The 23,112-nt window shown below is 37.2% G+C and overlaps 1 protein-coding gene across 2 annotated transcripts in view; it reads right to left on the reverse strand.

Annotated features, from left to right (window-relative positions):
- Window positions 1-23,112, reverse strand: part of Ankrd26 (ankyrin repeat domain containing 26) — a 68,816-nt gene that overhangs the window by 11,726 nt on the left and 33,978 nt on the right. The window contains exons 14-15 of one of the 2 annotated variants that reach the window (XM_074056441.1): window positions 18,363-18,644; window positions 8,043-9,555 (exon numbers count right to left, since the gene is read on the reverse strand). In XM_074056441.1, the coding sequence (XP_073912542.1) occupies window positions 9,517-9,555; window positions 18,363-18,644 (321 nt within the window). In that variant the 3' untranslated portion in view covers window positions 8,043-9,516. Of the gene's footprint in view, window positions 1-8,042; window positions 9,556-18,362; window positions 18,645-23,112 lie in introns of those variants that run through there. The other variant, XM_074056440.1, reaches the window with a different exon arrangement.

The raw sequence follows: 23,112 nt of genomic DNA on the forward strand, positions 1-23,112 counted from the left end.
AGCTGTTTTGGAAACACTTGACTGATTATGGGTAGCTACAAATTAGGCAATGATAATAATATTTATCATATATTGAAAGCATACCCAATTACAGTATTCTTTCCTAAATCTTTTGTAGATACAAAAGAAATTCTCATACTAATATTCCAGGGTCGGACATAGCAGACTGAACATAACAAATGCTTTCTGGTGGTAATGACCATGTGATATCCAATGCCTTTACAAATTTTAGTTGTAAGGACAGGTTTCCTTCACTGACAGGATTCCCAAATACCAGAATTAAGCGTGGTGTGAAATATAAATCACATTGTTCCATTTGAATTAGGGAACTACCAATGTCACATTCTTACCTTTTCTCCCCAAAATCTATGCTTTAAGGACTCACTTCTCATAGGTAGCAGATATAATTATGTCTGCATACCATATCCATAAATACTTCCATAATATATAAATTCATATTAGAAAAAAATGCCCCTTTCAAAGAATGCCTACTTTGGAAGCAAAGCAAACTTTTTCTCATTTTCTTTCTTACATTTTCCTTTTTTAGACCTGGGTTATTAAATACAAGGCCTAGTGCATGCTATCACAGTGCTACACCCCTAGCGCTATACTAAAGAAATCTTAAATCTCTAGATGGAGACTACTTGCAGTAGAAGAAATTTAAGCTAAGGTTATACCTTCTCCTAAGTCTTAACTTAAAAATGATTGCCTCCACTCCAATCACGGAGTGGACTCTCTTTCCATAAACTCCCTTCTGCTGACCCTTCAGTACTTTGTAACAAAAACCACAGCTGCAAACAACTGGTTTTAGACAGAAACAAAGAAAGCTTGGAGGGAAAATGGATAGAGGCAGAACACTGGGAAGGAGACTGATGGCCTGGAAAGGGACCCTCAAAACTTACTTAGTGGTCTTGAGTACTCAATGCCCCAGTAATGTCCTGCATGGTTAGAGACTGGGGTGGTTGAGCTCACAAGTGAAAACTCACAAATATTGAAGGACTTTTTTAAAGTCCGTTTTAGTGGATTTTTTTCCTTTATGTTTTTAAAATTTTTTATTATTCATTTATTCACATGTGCGTACATCGTTTGGGTCATTTTTACTTTCCCATTAAGAGCTATTCCTTATATAGCTCTTAATAGAAATTCCAATTACTTGCCTACAACTTGAATGGCTCAATAGACTTCCTAGAAAATATTATGGTAGGAAAATGATTAAAATATCTTTGTGACATTCATCACTGTCCTCTTCTATTAGATAAGGGAGCCATCAAATGATTCGCAAGTGTTTAAAGCAATAGCTTAGGAGAAACTGAATGTTGCCAGAAGAAATGAAAAGGTTAATAAATTTCTAACCTTCATTTTAGGCTTAATGACAAATTGAAACCTATACCAGCTCTCATGGAGATAAATACATGTTTTTAATAGTCACTCCTTCTTTCTATGTATACTCTGTTTTGGTTTTCCTTTTTTGGGTTTTATTTTTTTTTAGATTTTTATTTTATTCACATGTGCATACAATGTTTGGGTCATTTCTCCCCCCTTTCCCCACCCCCTGCCTTACCCCCTCAACTACTCACTCTCCCCCACTACCATCTCGCTACCAGGCAGAAACTATTTTGCCCTTATCTCTAATTTTGTTGAAGAGAGAGTATAAGCAATAATAGGAAGGAACAAGGGGTTTGCTAGTTGAGATAAGGATAGCTATACAGGGAGTTGACTCGCATTGATTTCCTGTGCATGTGTGTTGCCTTCTAAGTTAATTCTTCTTGAACTAACCTTTTCTCTAGTTCCTGGTCCCCTTCTCCTATTGGCCTCAGTTGCTTTAAAGTATCTGCTATAGTTTCTCTATGTTGAGGGCAACAAATGCTATCTGGTTTTTTGGATGGCTTACCTATCCTCATATCTCCCTTGTGTGCTCTCACTTTATCATATGATCAAAGTCCAATCCCCTTGTTGTGTTTGCCCTTGATATAATGTCCACATATGAGGGAGAATATATGATTTTTGGTCTTTTGGACCAGGCTAACCTCACTCAGAATTATGTTCTCCAATTCCATCCATTTACCAGCAAATGATAACATTTCGTTCTTCTTCATGGCTGCATAAAATTCCATTGTGTATAGATACCACATTTTCTTAATCCATTCATCAGTACTGAGGCATCTTGGCTGTTTCCATAACTTGGCTATTGTGAATAGTGTTGCAATAAACATGGGTGTGCAGGTCCCTCTGGAGTAACCTGTATTGCATTCCTTTGGGTATATCCCCAGGAGTAGGATTGCTGGATCATATGGCAGGTCTATGTTTAGCTTTTTAAGTAGCCTCCAAATTTTTTTTCAGAGTGATTGTACTAGTTTACATTCCCACCAGCAGTGTAAGAGGGTTCCTTTTTCCCTGCATCCTCGCCAACACCTGTTGTTAGTGGTGTTCCTAACAATGGCTATTCCAACAGGGGTGAGGTGAACCTTAGTGTGGTTTTAATTTGCATTTCCTTTATTGCTAGAGATGGTGAGCATTTTTTCATGTGTTTTCTGGCCATTTGAATTTCTTCTTTTGAGAAAATTCTGTTTAGTTCACTTGCCCATTTCTTTATTGGTTCATTAATTTTGGGAGAATTTAGTTTTTTAAGTTCCCTATATATCCTAGTTATCAGTCCTTTGTCTGATAAGTATCTGCCAAATATTTTCTCCCACTCTGTGGGTATTCTCTTCAGTTTTGAGACCACTTCTTTTGATGAACAGAAGCTTTTTAGCTTTATGAGGTCCCATTTATCTATGCTATCTCTTAATTGCTGTGCTGCTGGGGTTTCGTTGAGAAAGTTCTTACCTATACCTACTAACTCCAGAGTATTTCCTACTCTTTCTTATACCAACTTTAGAGTTGGGGTCTGATATTAAAAGACCCTTGATCCATTTTGAGTTAATATTGGTATAGGGTGATATACATGGATCTAGTTTCAGTTTTTTGCAGACTGCTAACCAGTTTTCCCAGCAGTTTTTGTTGAAGAGGCTGTCTTTTCTCCATTGTATATTTTTAGCTACTTTGTCAAAGACAAGTTGGTTATAGTTGTATGGCTTCATATCTGGGTCCTCTATTCTGACCCAGTGGTCTTCATGTCTGTTTTTGTGCCAGAACCATGCTGTTTTTATTGGTATTGCTTTGTCATATAGTCTTTAAGGTATAGGATCATATCATCTGCAAATAGGGATATTTTGAGAGTTTCTTTACCTATTTGTATTCCTTTTACTCCTTCTTCTTGCCTAATTGCTCTGGCTAGGAATTCCAGTACTATGTTGAATAGGAGTGGAGATAGTGGGTATCTTTGTCTGGTTCCTGATTTTAGAGGGAATGGTTTCAGTTTTTCTCCATTAAGTATAATGCTGGCTGTAGGTTTGTCATATATAGCTTTTAGAATGTTAAGGAACTTTCCTTCTATTCCTAGTTTTCTTAGAGCTTTTATCATGAAATGATGTTGGATCTTATCAAAGGCTTTTTCTGCATCTATTGAGATGATCAGTTGGTTTTTCTCTTTGCTTCTGTTAATGTGGTTTATTAAGTTGATTGATTTCGTATATTGAACCACCCCTGCATTCCTGGGATGAAGCCTACTTGGTCGTGCTGAATGATCTTTTTGATGTGTTGTTGAATTTAGTTTGCCATTAATTTATTGAGGAATTTGTGCATCAATGTTCATTAAGGAGATTGGCCTATAGTTCTCCTTTTTGGAGATGTCGTTGCCTGGTTTTGGATAAGTGTAATACTGGCTTCATAAAATGTGTTTGGCAGTTTTCCTTCCCTTTATTTTTCGTGGAACAGTGTAAGGAGGTTTGGTATCAGTTCTTCTTTAAAGGAATCCATCAGGTCCTGGACTTCTCTATTTGGGGAGACTCTTGATTGCAGCTTCAAATTCATTTTGTGTTATAGATCTATTCAGTTTATTAATATCCTTTTGGTTCACTTTTGGATGATCATAAATGTCTAGAAATCTGTCCATTTCTTAAATATTTTCAAATTCATTTGAATATAGTTTCTCAAAGTAGTCTCTGATGATTTCCTGAACTTCCATGGTGTTTATCATTATCTCCCCTTTAGCATTCCTGATTCTACCAATTTGGGTTTTTTCTCTCCTCATTTCAGTCAGGTTTGACAGGATTCTGTCAATATTGTTTATTTTTTCAAAGAACCAACTTTTTTGTTTCATTAATTTTTGTATGGTTTTTTTTTTGGTTTCTATTTCATGGATTTCAGCTCTTATTTTTATTATTTCTCTCTTTCTATTTGTTTTGGGATTTGCTTGTTCTTGTTTTTCTAGGAGTTTGAGATGTATCATTAGGTCATTGATTTGGGATCTTTCTGTCTTTTAATATATGCACTCACAGCTATAAACTTTCCTCTCCGGACTGCCTTTGCTGTGTCCCATGGGTTCCAGTAGATTGTATTTTCATTTTCATTGACTTCCCAGACCTTTTTAATTTCCTCTTTTATTTCATCAATGACCCATTGTTCATTAAGTAATGAGTTATTCAGTTTCCAGCTGTTTGCATGTTTTTTGTCTTTACTTTTGTTGTGGAGTTCTACTTTTACTGCATTGTGATCAGATAGAATGCACGGTATAATTTCTATTTTCTTATATTTGCTGAGGCTTGCTTTGTGCCCTAGGATATGATCTATGTTGGAGAAGGTTGTGGGCTGCTGAGAAGAATGTATATTGTGTAGAAGTTGGATAATGTTCTGTAGACATCAACTAGGTCCATTTGATCTATTGTATATTTTAGATCTAGGATTTCTTTATTTTTTGTTTGGATTACCTATCTATTAATGATAATGGGGTGTTAAAGTCTCCCATGACCTCTAGGTTATAGTTAATATATGCTTTTAGGTACTTCAGGGTATGTTTGATGAAATTGGTGCAGTGACATTGGGTGCATACAGGTTGATGATTATTATTTCCTTTTGGTCTATTTCCCCTTTTATTAGTATGGAATGTCCTTCTTTATCTCGTTTGATCAATGTAGGTTTGAAGGCTACTTTGTCAGAGATAATTATTGCTACTCCTACCTGTTTTCAGGGTTCATTGGCTTGGTAAATCTTCCAGCCTTTCATCCTAAGTCTATGCTTATTTCTGTCAGTGAGCTGGGTCTCCTGTAAGTAACAAATTGTTGGATCTTCCTTTTTAATCAAGTTCATCAAACAGTGCCTTTTGATGGTGGAATTAAGTCCATTAACATTAAGTATTAGTACTGATAGGTATGTGGTGATTCCTTTGATTTAGTTGTCATAGTTGTTTGAAGTTTTGATTGTGTGTACCTAAGTAGAGGTTACTCTCCACTTTCTTGCTTTTTCTTTTCCTGTAGTTTGGTGCTGCCTGCCCTTTCATAGTTATGTTGGGGTTCACTTTCTGTGTGCAGAATCCCTTGGAGAATCTTTTGTAGTGGTGACTTTGTGGTCACATACTTAGTTTCTGCTTATCATGGAAGACTTTTATTGCTCCATTTTGAATGATAGTTTTGCTGGGTAGAGTATCCTGGGTTGAATTTATTTTCATTCAGTGCCTAGAAGATCTCACCCCAAACTCTTCTTGCTTTTAATGTTTCTGTTGAGAAGTCTGCTGTGATTTTGATGGGTTTACCCTTGTATGTTATTTGCTTTTTCTCTCTGATAGCCTTCAATATTCTTTCTTGGGTCTCTGTTGTATTTGTTGTTTTAATGATAATATGCCGTGGGGTAGTTCTATTTTGGTCTGGTCTGTTTGGTGTTCTGGAGGTCTCTTGCATCTGCATGGGGATAGATTTCTCTAGATTTGAAATTTTCTGTTATTATTTTGTTGAATATATTACACATTCCTTTGCTTGCACCCTTCTCTTTCTTCAATGCCCATGATTCTCAGGTTTGGTCTTTTGATGGAGCCAGTGAGTTCTTGCATTTTCTTTTCACAGGTCTTGAGTTGTTTAATTAATAGTTCTTCAGTTTTTCCTTTAATTACCATTTCATCTTCGAGTTCTGAGATTCTGTCTTATGTTTGTTCTATTCTGCTGGATTGGCCTTCCATTTTGTTTTGCAGTTCTGTTTCATTCTTTTTTCTGAGGTTTTCCATATCCTGAGTCACTTTCTCTTTAATGTTGTCCATTTTCCACCTGAGTTCATTTATCTCTTTATTAATTGTGTTTCTCTCTTTCACTTTGGTGTTTCTACAGTGCTTCTATGGTTTCTTTTATTTCTTCTTGTGCTTTTTCAATTTCTCTATTTTTGTTGTCTTGGAATTTCCTGAGTGTCTCCTGTACATTTTGGTTGACCATATTCAGCATCATTTCTATAAAACTCTCATTGATTACCTGTACGATTTCTTCTTTTAGATTATTCTTGTGGGCTTCATTGGGTTCTTTACCTTCATTTTGTTGGTGTCTGGATCTGAGTATCTGTTTTCTTCTTCCTTTCCCTCTGGTTCCTCTGCTAATTTTTTGCTGTGGGGACACTGGTTTCCCTGTTTTTTCTGTCTTCCCATCATTGCCCGTGGTGTAGTTATTGTCCCTGTACTGTGTTCAATTAAGTATTTTCTAACTTGTAATAAGAACAATGGTGATATTTAGAATGGAAGGGTGAGAAGAGAGAGGAAACCAAAGAATTTAAAGAAAAAGGGAAAAAACAGATAAACCAGTAAAAAAGCAAACAAAAAAATTTCAAATATATAAACAGGGAGAGATAGTGTACTAATCAACAGTAAGCTGAATAGACATTAGTGAGACAGAGAGAGGATTGAAAAAGAAAAATAAATGAAAAAAATCTCCAAGTTCGAATGCGATAAAATTTAAGTCTTAATAATTTTGGTGTTAGTCCCTCAGCCTCCAATCCTGGAGACGGTGTCTCAGAAGTAGTTCTGTCATTGTCTCATCAAAGGGAAAAAAACAACAAAAAAAACCCAAACAAAACAACACACAACAACAACAAAAAAAAACACCACAAAGTGTCCCAAGTTCAAATGCAATACAGTTTCAGTAAGGTTTTTAGCATGCAAGTGTACTTCGGTTGTTGTCTCATCAAAGGAAGAGAGAAAAAAAAGAGTCTGGAGACCATTCTGTGAATGGCTATCTTAGGCTATGGCTCACCTGCCCGCTGCTGTCAGCCTGCTGTTGCTGGAGGCTTTATTTATGCAGATCTCAGGAGTGAGCTTAACACTCACCTAGCCCTACAGGCTTTGTTTACTTAGAGTTCTCCTGGTCACGACTGCCACTGGTACAAGCGTTCCTCTTATCATGCACACTGGGGGAGGTGACACTGCATCCACTTTCTCAAGCCGGCGTGTTTACTTACAGTTCACATGGGAAGTGGGCCTTCCCCCCTCTCCTGTGGAGTTTTCCTCCCACCACTGCTTTTACAAGCTTTCCCACTCCTGGTTGCTGGGCAGTTGCCGCTGCTCCTGCCTTCTCCATCCGGCTTGTTTACTTACAGTTCCGTGAGGAATTGCCCATCCCCCACCTCCTTGGCACTCAGGGCACCCAGCACTTTTTGCTATATGTCTTTTCTGTTGTTATTGCTTATTACTCAGTTTTTTTTTCTTTTTTCCCTGGGTGTGGGTTGGTCTGTCCAGGAGGCTATGCTGATCTGGCCCAGGGTTGTCTGTGGGAGTACCATGTGCTGCTTTGATCACCTGGTGGTCTGTGTCTTCCCAAGACGTCTGGGCACTGCCATCTCATGGTGGCATGGGAGCCCTCCTGGTTTCTTCATTTAACGTGGATTTGGGATCTGTGCGTGGGCTGGGGGTGTGGAGGAGTCAAAGTTTTGCCTCTTCTCGGTCTTTTTCCTGTAAGGTGTATCTCCAGTGTCTCTCCAAGATTTTACTTTAGGAAGCACACTTTCTGCTTCCTCTCTCTAGCTGCCATCTTGGAATCCTATACTTTATGTTTAATTCTAATTTTAAGCAAGGTGAAGGAAGCTTAAGGTACAACCTTAATATAGGTGCCCATTTGCAATTTCATTTATGTTTTTTCTTCTTGAAAACTATGAGAAGGTATGGCAATTATACAGAATACAAGGATGTACAAGAATTGAAGTTACTAGATGTATTCTCTCAGAGATGCAAGTTTTCAAATTCTGTCTACAGAAATCTAAGATTCTTCAGAGGACACTGCTCACAGACATTACAACCTGATTGAATACACAGAGTTAATTAGCTCCAGGTCACAATTGGGCTTCATTTGTTCTTTTTGAGCCTGGACTTCAGTACAGTTACTTTTCTCACATTCTGGATAGATACATGTACATCAAAGTATATATCAGAGGCAAAGCATATGTAAACTTTGTCACAGAGTTCAATGATTGCTAGGCAGGACACATAAATGAGTAGCTCTCTAATAAATTACACTTCTAACATTATATATAAAAGTGAATAAGTACAAGTATCATCAGTTCTGTTAGCAGCATTAGGCATGCTCAATGGATAAAGCACATATTTTTAAAACCAAGAACAGGTAAATTTTCAGTTGAACCAAGGAGGCCAAAATTGAGAAAATTTTTCCATAAAAGAACTGTTTATGCCATATATGGTTGTGCAGAGCTGTAATGCCAGGAGACTAGATCTCAATTTTGAGCCTAGTCTGGTCTACACAGCAAGATTAAAAAATGAATGAAAGAGAAGTAGAAGTTGAAAGTCTACCTGAAACTTTCAGTATATAAAATGACTACTGGGCATTTGGCTTTGAAGACAAATTGAAGCCAAACAGAAAGAACTAGAGAGCACTTAATGAAATCCTAAGAAAGTTTATTTAACTCTGCCATTCCCTGCTGAGTAACTTCAAAATAAACCTGACTCTTTCTTGGGGTTACTGGTTTTTTAATTCATAATAAGTACCTAAGAATCCTTTAAAATATAAGACTAAGGGCATGGCTAAAGTGGAGAGGACTTGCTTAGCAACTATCTAAAGGTCAAACGCAGAACTTAAAAAATAAGATTGGATAAATCATAAATATCCATATGTAGTTAAGAATTTGGAGGGCGATCATTTACTAAGGATTATGGGTGGAGAATTTGTGATGGTATATGAAAATTCTGAAAGTGTTATGCAGCACAGCCAAAGTAAAATCACTTAGTTCAGCAAGAATCTCAAAGTGTATCATTAGTTGTAGAACACACAGATTCGTTTTCTAAAATCTGACTTACTTGATTCTCTTAAGGAACATTAAAAAAAACTGATGAATTACTTTTATTGAATCAAGTTAGCAAACGAGCATCCCTTGAAATTAAGATCTCTGAGGAATTTTTAATAAAAAGGTAACATTACTCTTTCTGTCTTCACACAGTCATTAATATGTGTAAGTAGTCCACCAAATTTAAAACAAAAATTATATCACAAATTTGAAATCCAAAGTAAAAGAGATAATATACAAACCTGTAGCACATAAGCATTTTGCACTCCCACTGGAAGTCCTTGAAGACTTCCAACACAAGGGAACTCTGGGACAAGCCTCATATTAGCAGTGCTGAGTAAAGTTCTGCCATGTTCTATCTCTTCACGTAGCTGGCTATTGGTCAATTCTAGCTTTGCAGTATTCCTGAGAAGGCTACAAAAGTCAAACACTTAGTATCTCATTTTCCCTAAAGAACGATTACATGACCTGCAGTTTTTTAAAATTACCATAAAAGGAAATTTAATTTGCCATTAACTAGTGTTTTAATACTCAAAATGTGTCAGAGCATGCCTGCTGAACACAATTTATTCTAAAGAATTACACACATTTCAAGGAGGATTCCTAACTAGCAAGTATTCAAACAGTTTGGGGAGAACAAATGTCTGTCATGGTTTGTGGCTTAACAGTATTCACTGCTACTTTCTAGAAGGGTTCTACTAGGAGATTCTTGAGGTTCTGTAAGAACACATGTATTTAAAGGATAACTAACTTGTTTAGCTATAAAAGTATAAAAGCCTTTTCACTCTGCATAAATATATTAAAACCCATAATGTACTCCTTAAGTATATACAACTAAAATGTGAGTGAAAAAAAGATATTTAGTAAGCAGTTCAGTGATTTTTTTTTAATCCACCAAGGCATTTACAAGCTTGCTTTCACCATGTGTACATTCTGTGAGAAATCAAGCAAGCTTTTGGCACTGAGGAATAACACAGAGCAGCAACCTCTAGAGAAAAACATAGCTGCGTTGATGATCAGAAAGAAGTAAGCAGCTCCAGAGGCAATTATTTCATAACATCCTTACCAAGACACAAGAAGCAGGACATCTGACCTTTCTGTCTTCCAAACACATCCTCTCACCCTGACCATGGAATTACTGTGACTGCTTTGTATATTATACATTCATTAATGCCTAACTTAGTCTTTCCCTCTGTCCCTCTAAAGGACAGTTTGACTCTAGGCACCATCTAGAGGTAACACCTTTGACCTCAATCCAGGACAAGTCAATTTACTAAGTGCCAGAATGTGCCCAGAGGAGCACATACTTTGGGCTTTATGCTTTCATCTTCCAAAAAATTGTAGAACTTGTTCAATTTTCTATTTAATGGAATACTGGCAAGCAAGTGTATAAAAACATAACTGTCTTAATTAGAGAGTTTACTAATTTCTTAACTGAAAGTCCAATGCATTGGGTTAATTATATGAGAATATTAAGGGAGAAAATGCCACATGAAACCTAAGTAAGACGAAGGAATATTAACTAAGCTGGACTAGTGTTTTATAGGAAGTTCATTTCTTGACATTATCTTCCAAAACTATATTATCTGGTTAGCTTTCACTTCCCAATAATCTTATTAAGCTGCCCAACTAAAAATTAATCATGAGAGCCAAATTAATCAACTTAACATATTTATTGTCTATGATTCTCTTGACTTACCTATTTATTTCATCTGACAATGATGCCCTAATTTGACATTCTTCTATATAATGCTGTTTATATAGCTCTAGCTCTTTTTTCTGACATTCTTCTTCAGCTTTCATTTTAGAGTGTTCTAAATCTATAGCTTCAAGTCTTGTTTCCATCTCCCTCCTTAGTGAATTAAAATCATTCTCTCTTGACTTATCTAACTTGTCAAATTCTTCTGTTTCCATCTAAATTAAATTGAAAAGATGCACTTTTAATGATCATTTCCTTTAGTTTTGAGCTACTGATTCATAGACCAATTTAAATATTTTAAAAGGGAGGCAGAGTTCAAAATACTCAAGCATAAATATCAACTGTGTTAAATCTGAATTAACAAAAGTGTGAATGTTATATTTGGTGCTGGGGATTGAACTGTGGCCCTCAAGCATACTAGGGAAGTTCTGTTCAACTGAGTGTCATCTCCACCCTGAATCATTCTTTTGTTAAGACTCATGTATCTGATAATTCAAGGAATAATTGAGGAAGCAGACAGCATGAGCTTCATAAATCAAAATTTTTAGTAAGACACTGGGGGCACTTTTGGCAGAAAAAAAACACCAAGAAGAAGCAAAACTCCAACACCCTGAACTCCAAGCCCATAAAAAGCCTCTCCATGCCACATTGCACACAGAAAACAGGGGGGCTCCTGTGACACCAGACGCCAGCTCCAAACCTGCTTGGGAGATGCAGACTAACACATGAGTGAATAAATGGCACATGATATTCCCACAGCTACCCCTGAGATAAACCAGCATAGCCCCCTGGACAGACTGACCCTTGCCCTGCCAAAAAAAAAAAAAAACAGAATAATAAACAAGGGACTAAAAAGGAACACATAGCAGAGAGGCAGGTTGCTCTGAGCACAGTACAGAAGGGAGGAAAAGCAAGGAGCTGATCTCAGTGCAAACTTTCAGTAAACAATGCCTGGAAAGTAGACAGGCTGACAAGCTTCTGCACTAGAGAAGGGGAGAAGGGCAAGGAGCTGATCTCCATGTGAACTTTCAGTAAGCAAAGACTGGAAAGGCAGGTGGGCTGACAGAGGGTGGGTGAAGAGTCGCTGCCTGAAACAGGGCAGATAGCAGTCCACAAAGCTTGTCTCCTGAACTAGTGAGCTACATCCAAACTCAAACGATGTCAAAAAATTGAAAACCAGCATAACATGCTGACAGCAGAGAGCCGGCTGACTGATCTCTGACCTTGCCCCAAAAAAAGGGAGCAAGGCAAAGTGACAAGCTTCCAATAAGCCAACACAGGGAGAACCCAACACCAAAGTGGGATGGCTAGTGGGCCACAGAGCTGATCTCCAGAACCTGAAGACAAACCACACCTCACTGAGGGAGGAGCTGACTAAGCAGCTGCCACTGAAAGACAAGAAAAACTGGCCAGTCTCCCAAACCACCTGGCGAGACTAAGACAGAGCTTCTGCTTAAATACCAACACCAGGAGTGGATGCTGAAGGAGTAACAATAGAACTACCAAGACTGAAATTCTATTATTCCTGAACCTGGAATTTTTTTTCTCTCTAAGTGTTTGTTTGTCTTGTTCACTGTTTGTTTGCCCACCACCTCTTCCTCTTGATTTCTTAGGTTCTCTAATTTTATTTCTTTTTCTTTTTTCTCTTTCTTTCTTGATTTCCTTAGTTTTACTATTGTAAGTTAGCTAATACTAAGTTACACACAGACCAGGGACAGAAACAGCATCAACTGGAATGATGGGAAGATGAAAAAGGGATAGAAACCATTCTCCCCCAAAAAATAAATTAGTAAAGGATTTAGAGGGAAATGAAGAAAATGGACACCCAGATCCAGACTCCAACAAACAAAGATAAACTATCCCAAGGAACACAATGAAACCCACAAGAACACTCTAAAAGAAGACATCACTGAGAATTTCATGGAGATGTTACTAGACATGTCAACCAAAATGTACAGGAGGCAATCAAGAAATTCCAAAAACACAAAAATAAAGAATATGAGAAGACACAAAAACAAATAAATGAACTCATAGGAGCCCTAAAAAATACCAAAGTGAAACAGAGAACACCATAGAGAGATAAATGAATTAAGGAAGAAAACTGGAAAACATCAGAAAAAAGAATGAAACAGATATAGAAGACAAAATGGAAGGCCACTCTAGCAGACTAGAACAAGTAGAAGACAGAGTCTCAGAATTGAAGATGAAATGGAAATTAAAGGAAAAACTGAAGAGCTATTAGTCAAACAACTCAAGACCTGTGAAAAGAATATGCAAGAACTCACTGACTCCATCAAAAGACCAAACCTGAGAATGATGGGCATTGAAGAAGGAGAACAGGTACAAGCAAAAGGAATTAGTAATATATTCAACAAAATAATAACAGAAAATTTCCCAAATCTAGAGAAAACTATGCCATTTCAGGTACAGGAAGCCTCCAGGACACCAAACAGACTTGACCAAATTAGAACTACCCCATGATATATTATCATTAAAACAACAAACACAGAGAATAGAGGAAGAATATTGAAGGCTGTAAGAGAGAAAAAACAAATAACATACAAAGGTAAACCCAACAAAATCACAGCAGATCTCTCAATGGAAACCTTAAAAGCAAGAAGGGCATGGAGTGAGGTATTCTGGGCACTAAATGAAAATAACTTCAAACCAGGGTACTCTACCCAGCAAAACTATCATTCAAAATAGATGGAGCAATAAAAGTCTCCCATGATAAGCAGAAACTAAAACAATATACGACCACTAACCCACCACTACAAAACACTCTTCAAGGAATTCTGCACACAGAAAATGAAAGCAAACAAAACCATGAAAGGACAGGCAGTGCCAAACCACAGGAGAAAAAAAGGCAAGAAAGTAGAGAGTAACATTGACTTAGCTACACACAATCAAACCCTTAAACAACAAAAACAACTAAATGACAGGAATCACCACATACCTATCAATACTAACACTAAATGTTAATGGACTTAATTTCCTCATCAAAAGACACTGTTTGGCAAGCTGGAATAAAAAGGAAGATCCACAATCTGTTGTTTAAGGAGTCATATTTCATTGACAGAAACAAGCACTGGCTAAGGGTGAAATGCTGAAAAGAAGATTTAGCAAGCCAATGGCCCCCCAAAACAGGCAGAGGTAGCAATATTTGTCTTGCACAAAGTAGATTTCAAACTTACATTGGTCAAATGAGATAAAGAAGGACACTCCATGCTAATAAATACACCAAAAGGAAATAACAATTATCAACCTATACTCACCCAACATCAATGCACCCATTTTCATCAAACATACCCTGAAGGACCTGAAAACATACACAAACTTCAATGCAGTGGTAGTGGGAGACTTTAATAACCCCCTATCACCAATAGATAGGTCATTCAAACAAAAAATCAATAAAGAAATCCTAGATCTAAATCACACCATAGATCAAATGGACCTAGCTCATGTCTACAGAATATTTCATCCAACTTCTGCACAATACACATTCTTCTCAGCAGCTCATGGAACCTTCTCCAAAATTGATCCTATCTAGGGCACAAAGCAAGCCTCAGCAAATATAAGAAAACAGAAATGATCCCACACATTGTACCTGACCATAATGCATTAAAAGTAGAACTCAACAACAAAAACAACAGTAGAATGCATGCAAACAACTGGAAGCTAAACAACACATTGCTCAATGATCAATGGGTCATTAATGAAATAAAAGAGGAAATTAAAAGTTTTCTGAAAGTTATGATAATGAAAACATGGATTATCAGAACCTAAGGGACACAGCAAAGACAGTCCTAAGAGGAAAGTTTATAGTCATGAGTGCATATATTAAAAGAGTAGAAAGATCTCAAATAAATGACCTAACACTTCATCTCTATCTCCTAGAAAAATAAGAACAAGCAAATTCAAAAACAAGCAGAAGGAGAGAAATAATAAAGATCAGGGCCAAGATCAATGAAATTGAAACAAACAAACAAAAAACATGCAAAGAATCAATGAAACAAAAACTGGCTCTTGAAAAAATAAATAAGAATCACTGACCCCTGGCAAACCTGACTAAATGAGGAGAGAAAAAAACCCTAATCAGTAAAATCAAAATGCAAAAGGGGAGATTAAAACAAATACCACGGAAGCCCAGGAAATGATCAGAGACTATTTTGAGACCCTATATTTTAATAAATTTGAAAATCTTAAAGAAATGGACAGATTTCTAGATTCTTATGACCATCCAAAATTGAATCAAGAGGACATTAATCACCTAAATAGATCTATAACACAAAATGAAATTGAAGCAGCAGCAATAGTCTCCCAAAACAGAAAAGTCCAGCATATGATGGAGTCTCTGCTGAATTATATCAGACCTTTAAAGAAGAACTAATACCAACCCTCCTTAAACTGCTCCACTAAATAGAATGGGAAGGGACACTGCCTAACTCATTTCAGGAAGCCACTATTACACTCATGCCAAAACCAGACAAAACATCTCCAAAAAGGACAACTATAGGCCAATCTCCTTAATGAACATCAGTGCAAAAATCCTCAATAAAGTAATGGCAAACCGAATCCAACAGCACATCAGAAAGATCATCCACCACGACTAAGTGGGCTTCATTCCAGGGATGCAGAGGTGGTTCAACATATGCAAATCTATAAATGTAACACAGCACATCATTAGAAGCAAAGACAAAAACCACTTGATCATCTCAACAGATGGAGAAAAAGCCTTCAACAAGATCCAACACCACTTCATGATAAAAGCTCAAAGAAAACTAGGAAGAGAAGAAAAGTACCTCAACATTATAAAAGCTATATATGACAAACCTACAGTCAACATCATACTTAATAGTGAAAAACTGAAACCATTTCCCCTAAAATCAGGAATGAGACAAGGATGCCCACTATCCCCACCCTATTCAACATAGTGCTGGAATTCCTAGCCAGAGCAATTAGGCAATAAGAAGAAGTAAAAGGAATACAAATAGGTAAAGAAACTGTCAATATATGCCTATTTGCAGATTATATGATCATGCACCTTAAAGACCCAATAAACTCTACCCAAAAACTCCTAGACAGCATAAACAGCTACAGCAAGGTGGCAGGATACAAAATCAACTTACAAAAATCATTAGCTTTCCTATACACCAACAAAGAACAGAGAAGGAATATATGGAAACAATTCCATTTACAATAGCCTCAAAAAAGTCAAATACGCAGGAGTAAACTTAACAGAGGATGTGAATGACCCCTACAAGGAGCACTACAAACCCCTGAAGAAAGAGATTAAGGAAGACTACAAAAGATGGAGAGATCTCCCGTGCTCATGGTTCGATAGAATCAGCATAGTAAAAATGGCTATATGACCAAAAGCAATCTATATGCTTAATGCAATTCCCATCAAAATCCCAATGGCATTCATCATAGACGTTGAAAAATCTACCCTAACGTTCACAAGAGACCATGAATGGCCAAGGCAATACTCAGCAAAAAGAGCAACTCTGAGGTATCACAATACCTTGACTTCAAACTATATTACAAAGCAATAGCAATAAAAACAACATGGTACTGGCACAAAAACAGACATGAAGACCAGTGGAACAGAATAGAGGACCCGTATATGAATCAACACAGCTATGCCCACCTTATTTTTGACAAAGATGCCAAAAATATATGATACAGTAAAGACAGCCTCCTCAACAAATGTTGTAGGGAAAAGTGGTTATCCGTCCGCAAGAAATTGAAACTAGATCCATGTTTATCACCCTGTATTAGAATCAACTCAAAATGGATCAAGGACCTAAATATCAGACCTGAAACTCTGAAATTAGTACAGGCACAAGCAGGAAACACTCTGAAAGTAATAGGTATAGGCAAGGACTTCAATAGAACCTCAGCAGCTCAGCAATGAAGAGAAAGGATGGGCAAATGGGACTTCATAAAACTAAAATCTTCTGCACCACAAAAGAAATGGTCTCTAAACTGAAGAGACCACCCACAGAGTGAGAGAAAATATTTGCCAGGTGTACATCAGACAAAGGACTGATTACCAGAATATACAGGGACTTAAAAAAACTAAACTCTCCCAAAATCAGTGAACCAATAATGAAATGGGCAACTGAACTAAACAGAACTTTCTGAAAAGAAGAAACTCAAATGGCCAAAAACACATGAAAAAATGCTCACCATCTCTGGCCATAAAGGAAATGCAAATCAAAACCACACTAAGATTACACCTCATCCCTGTTAGAATAGCCATCATTAGAAACACCACCAACAACAGATGTTGGTGAGGATGTGGTGAAAAAGGAACCCTTGTACACTGCTAGTGGGAATGGTAGCTAGTACAACCACTCTGGAAAACAATATGGAGGCTTCTTTAAAAAAGAAACATAAATCTGCCATGTTATCCAGCAATCCCACTCTTACGGAACTACCCAAAGGAATGCGACTCAGGTTACTCCAGAGGCACCCGAACACCCATATTGATTGCAGTACTATTCGCAATAGCCAAGTTATGGAAACAGCCAAGATGCCCCCTACTGATGAATGGATTAAGAAAATGTGGTATTTATTCAGAATGGAATTTTACGCAGCCATGAAGAAGAATGAAGTCTTATCATTCGCAAGTGAATAGATGGAACTGGAGAACATCATTCCGATCAAGGTGAGCTAAGTTCAGAAGACCAAAAATCATATGTTCTCCATCATATGCAGACTTTAGATCTAGGGCAAATACAGCAGTGTAGTTGGACTTGGATCACATGATAAGGGGAGAGCACATATGGGAAGCATGGGGATGGTTAAGAAATCCAAAACATGAAAGTGTTTGATGTCTCCACTGCAGAAGAACTAATACAGAAACCTTAAAGTGACAGAAGTCAATATGGGAAAGGGATCAGGAACTAGTAGAAATGAATCAACTTGGGTTGTAACACATTTATACGTGGAAGCAATGGTAGGAATCTCTCTGTACATCTACCCTTATCTCAACTAGCAAAAACACTTTGTCTTTCTTATTATTGCCTCTTTTCTCTTCAACAAAATTAGAAATAAGGGCAGAACAGGTTCTGCTTGGAAGTGAGGGGTGGGGAAGGGAGAGGGTGGGGGCCCAGGAGGAGAAATGGCCCAAGCAATATATGCACACGTGAATAAATGAATAAAAAAAGGAATAATTGAGTCACTTGAAACTTTTTGGTAGAACAAATGAACTGAAAAGCAGTTCAAAAATATATTATATACATCACATCGTTTTACATTTTCATAGACTTATTTACGGCAACTAGTGTTAAAAATCAAATGATTCTTTCATGAACTAGGTATTCTGAAAGATGAATTTACTTATAATACTGATGGAGATGGAAGGAATCGTTAACGTGAGAAACACATTGTGTCTCCTTCCTTAAAATTAAGAAAACAATTTTCTACAGAGGATCTAATGGAAATACAATGTATGCACCGAAACTGTAATTTGCAGCAAAATGAATTAATGCATATTCCAGACCAATATATTAACCTGTAGAAATTGATCGACTTCTTTTAACTGTTTCACCAATTTCCTTTTAACCCTTTCTTCAATCTCTCGTTTGTACTGTTTTGCCACAGCTTTGTGTACCATATTTTTATCCATTTCACTTCTGATGTCTTTTATTACTTCTTCTATTGCCATTTGCTTCTGTACTATTGCTTCAATTCTCTTCTCTGTAGTTTGCAGAAACGGAGATTTCTGCTCATTCTTTTTAACCAGCTGTTGATATTCTGATAATGAATATTGCAGTTTTTCTGTGATATCAGCAAGCTGCAAGAATACATGAATATGGTTTGGTAAAGAAGAAAATAGTCAGAGAACAGAGCAGTCTCACACAAAATGACTAATCAACCTTGACATCAATTCATTTTCAATGACATATAATACATACCAGATTCTTAGAATGTGGTCCCTTGCAATACTCAGAAAAACAACAAAAGTCAAACACTAGAAGGCACAAAAACATAATCTCTACCTCATCATTTTTGTCACTAAAAATTGACAGTTGATCTGATACTTTTCTTTTTATATGTTTGTTTCATGACTTTCCTTCTTAAGATGACCCTAAGCACCCTCTTGGTAGAGTCTCTTGCTCCTTCCTCCATTTTCCCTCCCATAATGTCTAAAGATGGTTTAGGGACTCAGATTAGGCCTGCATTCATGCATGGACCTTCCCTGATGAATGGCTCCCAGAATAAGACTTTCAAAGTAAAACTATTTAAAGAATCTTCTACATGTGGGTTTTCCAATGTCATAAGGCTTTTCCTGATCTCCAAATGTTTCATGTTCCTCTAAACATAAGGAGCAATGACATGTCCCAATATAAAAATTTAGTGACACGATCCATATTTTTTAACAAAAATAACCTAAATAGGTAACATTATCACACAACCTTCCCATTCTCTCCACAAAATCAAAGAGTATGCCAAGCAAAAATAACAACAAAAATTTGGTGAGATATCTCCGGTACTGAGTTGTAAAGAAGTACTTTTCTTTACATATCATGATTTAGAGAGATGGTGTTGAGATCTGTCCACATATTCTTTGACATTTGTCCTGTGAGTGTCCTGGCCCCAAAAATGAACTGCCTTAGCAACTGCATTCCTGTCTTCAACTTCCAATCATCCCAGCTAATGCAAAGAGAAGAAAAGAGCTTGCCTCACAGACCTTACTTAAAATGCAGATTTCAAACACAGTAAATGTGGCTTTGAAACACCAAATTTGAGGTGTATTGCTGCATATGAGTAACTTGTACACATACTGACAGTAAATATAAATTGCTGCCATGTAAAACAAGAAATCTGAAGCATGAAGGATGCCGTTGGACTGGGAGGTAAGTGGAAGAAGAAAGGACGTAGAAAAGAAAGCCTAAAGCATTTCATGGGGGCTACCACTGGAAACCTCGTGGCCCTTAAAGAGACTACAGCAAACCCACTGAAGGAATGATGCAGAAGCCTGGGTGAAAGGGAATTCTTCCTAAATGAAGGCACTGCTTGAAATTAATGGGAGAGATATCCTACAGAAGATGATTACATGTAAAGAACCAGAACAATTAATTAGTAGTCTTTCCACTTATCAAATTTGCGAAATAACTCTACATTGTTTGTGGGTTAAGATCAAATCTGGAGTTCTCCTGGGAACGCATGGTCAAAAGATGAAGGTAAGACCACCACTGTGTAACCCATGGCTAAGACATGAGAAAGCCTTAAGGTGGTGCATCCCATTCCCAGGAGGATCTTAAGAGTACAGCATTCTCAAATGCCTTATTTAACACAGCTGCTCAAAACGCCTCAGGTGAAGAGCATATTTCCAAAATATTTGGGAATATGGCTTTTCTAATGTTATGAATCCAGTGTAATTCACAGGAGACTCAAAGTTCTTGAGGGAAATGTGGTAGCAAAAGCCCTGCCTTAGCTTCCACTTAAAAGAACCAAGACAGTGATAATGAAAGAGGCCCTTCGACCTGGTAGTTCTACAGGTAGAAGCATTAAAAAAAAAACAACTACTAGACTCTAAAAAAGTTTGTTCCTTGGGAAAAGAATAGAACAAATTGCCCAGAGGGTGTAACAGAGATCCATGGAGAATCAGTCCCCAGTTGAGGACATAATTCCTTATCAAAACATTGGCTGCACATGCCAGTACCTCCTTGGACTGTTTCCTCTTTTCCATCCACGTGATGGGAGGGTTTTACATTTTAGCAGAATGTTGTCTGTGCAAGTGCTTGAAAATTTCTCTCCTGATCGCTACATTCTTCACATGGGAAGAAACTGGATTCAGGGAGCTATATGATAGTAACCACATCCTAGGTACCCCCATCTCCATCTGACCTGATAAGGAGGTAACATCTTGCATTTCAAGCCTGAGGATGGTGCCAAACTGAGAACTGTGATGAATATTTAACAAGTATAGTTTTCAAGTAGGATGAGTATAGAAACATGGTTGCAGAGTTCAGAACAGAATGGGTTTAGAACACGTTATTCTTTAATATTCATTCCACTAGAAGCTAGAATATAGGTCCAGCTTGACTTCAATACAAAGAATTCACTGTGGTACAAGTCATCTGCCATGATTTCCAACACTAGGTGAGAAAAACTCTCAGACAGCTTGTCATGTAATGTGAGCAAACTCAGAACACAAAGAGAGGCAAGGGGTTCCACTGCAGGTGTATCACCTGGCTGGCAAACTCAACTTCTCCAAATAAGGCTAGCAAACAACCAGACATGGAGGTGAACAAACTTTCAGGGGACTTAGTCCCTCAGTCTTCACACTGTCCAGGTTGACATGGAGGGTCTCTAAATTAAGGTAGCTTCACTTGGCATTTCTCAAACAACAGATTCATGAATAAAGTAAATGTTGTTTGAAGCCACTAAATTTTGGGCAATTATTAGGGAAAATAAACAGAAAATTAGATTTTTAAAAGAGATACCAAGGAACAATAGCTGCTCACAGTAGAAAATAAGCTCCTTTAAATTAGGATCTAATAAATACATACACAAATTTATTAACGATAGACAATGCCACTCTAAAATTTTCCCTCATGTTGGGGATACAGAAGAATGGGAGGAAGGAGACATAGGACTTGCAGTATAATGGCTGAAAAACAACTGGAAATGTTTGGTTCATCAAGCATTTAGTTTACCTGATTTCAATTAGATGATTGTAAAACAGAGAGGCAGGCTTAAATATTTATTTTTTCAGTCTAGTATTAATCTTCATTTTCCTTTCCTCAGTAAAGAAATAAAGGGAACATTGTGGAACCATTTTCAACTTCTCTTTGATAAAAAACAAAATGTTGTACCCTTTGAATATAAAGAAATTGAACACAATTTCTCTGTTTCCTTATTTCACCTTGCTTTTATGGGGAAGACCATCTCATGTCATGCTCTACCACAGTGCCTCTCCATATTATATGCATTGACTGGGAAATTTGGAAATTCAAATAACCACTTTACTTTTAATTGTCTTTGATAAATTTCCTCAGCACATCCAGTTTTTAAAGGCTGTACTCCTCACATTTTTTTCCCACTGGGCAAGTTGAACTACCTAATGCACGAATCCTGTGTTGTACAGTCATGCATCTTTATATATTTAAGTACAAGATGATGAATATAAGAAAGTGGTTTTTGAGAATGCATGATCTGTGCTAAGAAAAGCATCAGCCCCAGTTGTAAACAGGAAAGCAAGTTACCAGATTGTGAGAACAACTATTTTGAATGGAAAGATGACAGTTCAAATTCCAGGGAAATGGACACACCATACACAATCCTCTGTTTCTTTGCTGATAATAATCTACAGATGATGCTATGAATTATAATGACTTGATAAAGACTTATTGGAGTAAATAGTAGAGTGAGTTAGCAGATCCTGTGGCCAAGACTCCTTGGAAATTGAATTAAAGGGAGAAGACTGAGTGACAGTCTAAAGGTTTAAAGAAAAAAAAGGAAAGAATGGACTCTAGTGTTGCAAGCTGGACTTTTTTCAATGTCATGAGTGAGCAAGACATAAACTAGCCACAGTCTTCAAGAAATAAAATGTCTCTCTGGGAGAAAGATGAAAGACCTTAGAATACACTGACTTTTTATCACTACTATGTAGTGACAAGTCACAGTACACAACATAACCAGAAAAATATTCTTGTCTGACAACTCAATTAGAACTGGTACTGACATAGAGATAGACAATAAAGATCATGGTACCAAAACTGAGGATCCAAAACCAATTATTTATGGTCAATTGATTTTTGAAAATTGTGACAAATAAATGGAGGAAAATAGTCTTTTCACAGCAACCAAAAAATAGTGCAGTTAAAATTGGATACTGACATTTTTAAAATACAGTATACTAAATGCAGAAGCTTAGCCTGCAATTCCAGCTACCTGGAAAGTGGCTATCAGAAGTATAATGATTGAAGTTCAGCATGGGAAGAATGTTAGCAAGACCCCATTCTCAACAAGAAACGTTGGCCACACTGATCCACTCCTGTAAATCCCAACTATAAAGGAGGCCTTAGTAGAAGGATCACACTCCAAGTTAGAATGAGAAATACGCTAAGTAAAATATAACCAAATTAAACAGGACTGATCTGGGCCATGGCTCCAGTGGTTGAGTACCTGCCTATAAAGGTTGATCCTGAGATCAACCCTAGTATTGCCAATAGGCAAAAAAACAAACAAACAGAAAAACCAAAACCACAGTTGTCTCCATCTGAACACTATAAACATGTAGCTCAATTTAATAC

Source organism: Castor canadensis, chromosome 15 (genome assembly GCF_047511655.1).
Source record: "Castor canadensis chromosome 15, mCasCan1.hap1v2, whole genome shotgun sequence".
NCBI classification, from domain to species: domain Eukaryota; kingdom Metazoa; phylum Chordata; class Mammalia; order Rodentia; family Castoridae; genus Castor; species Castor canadensis.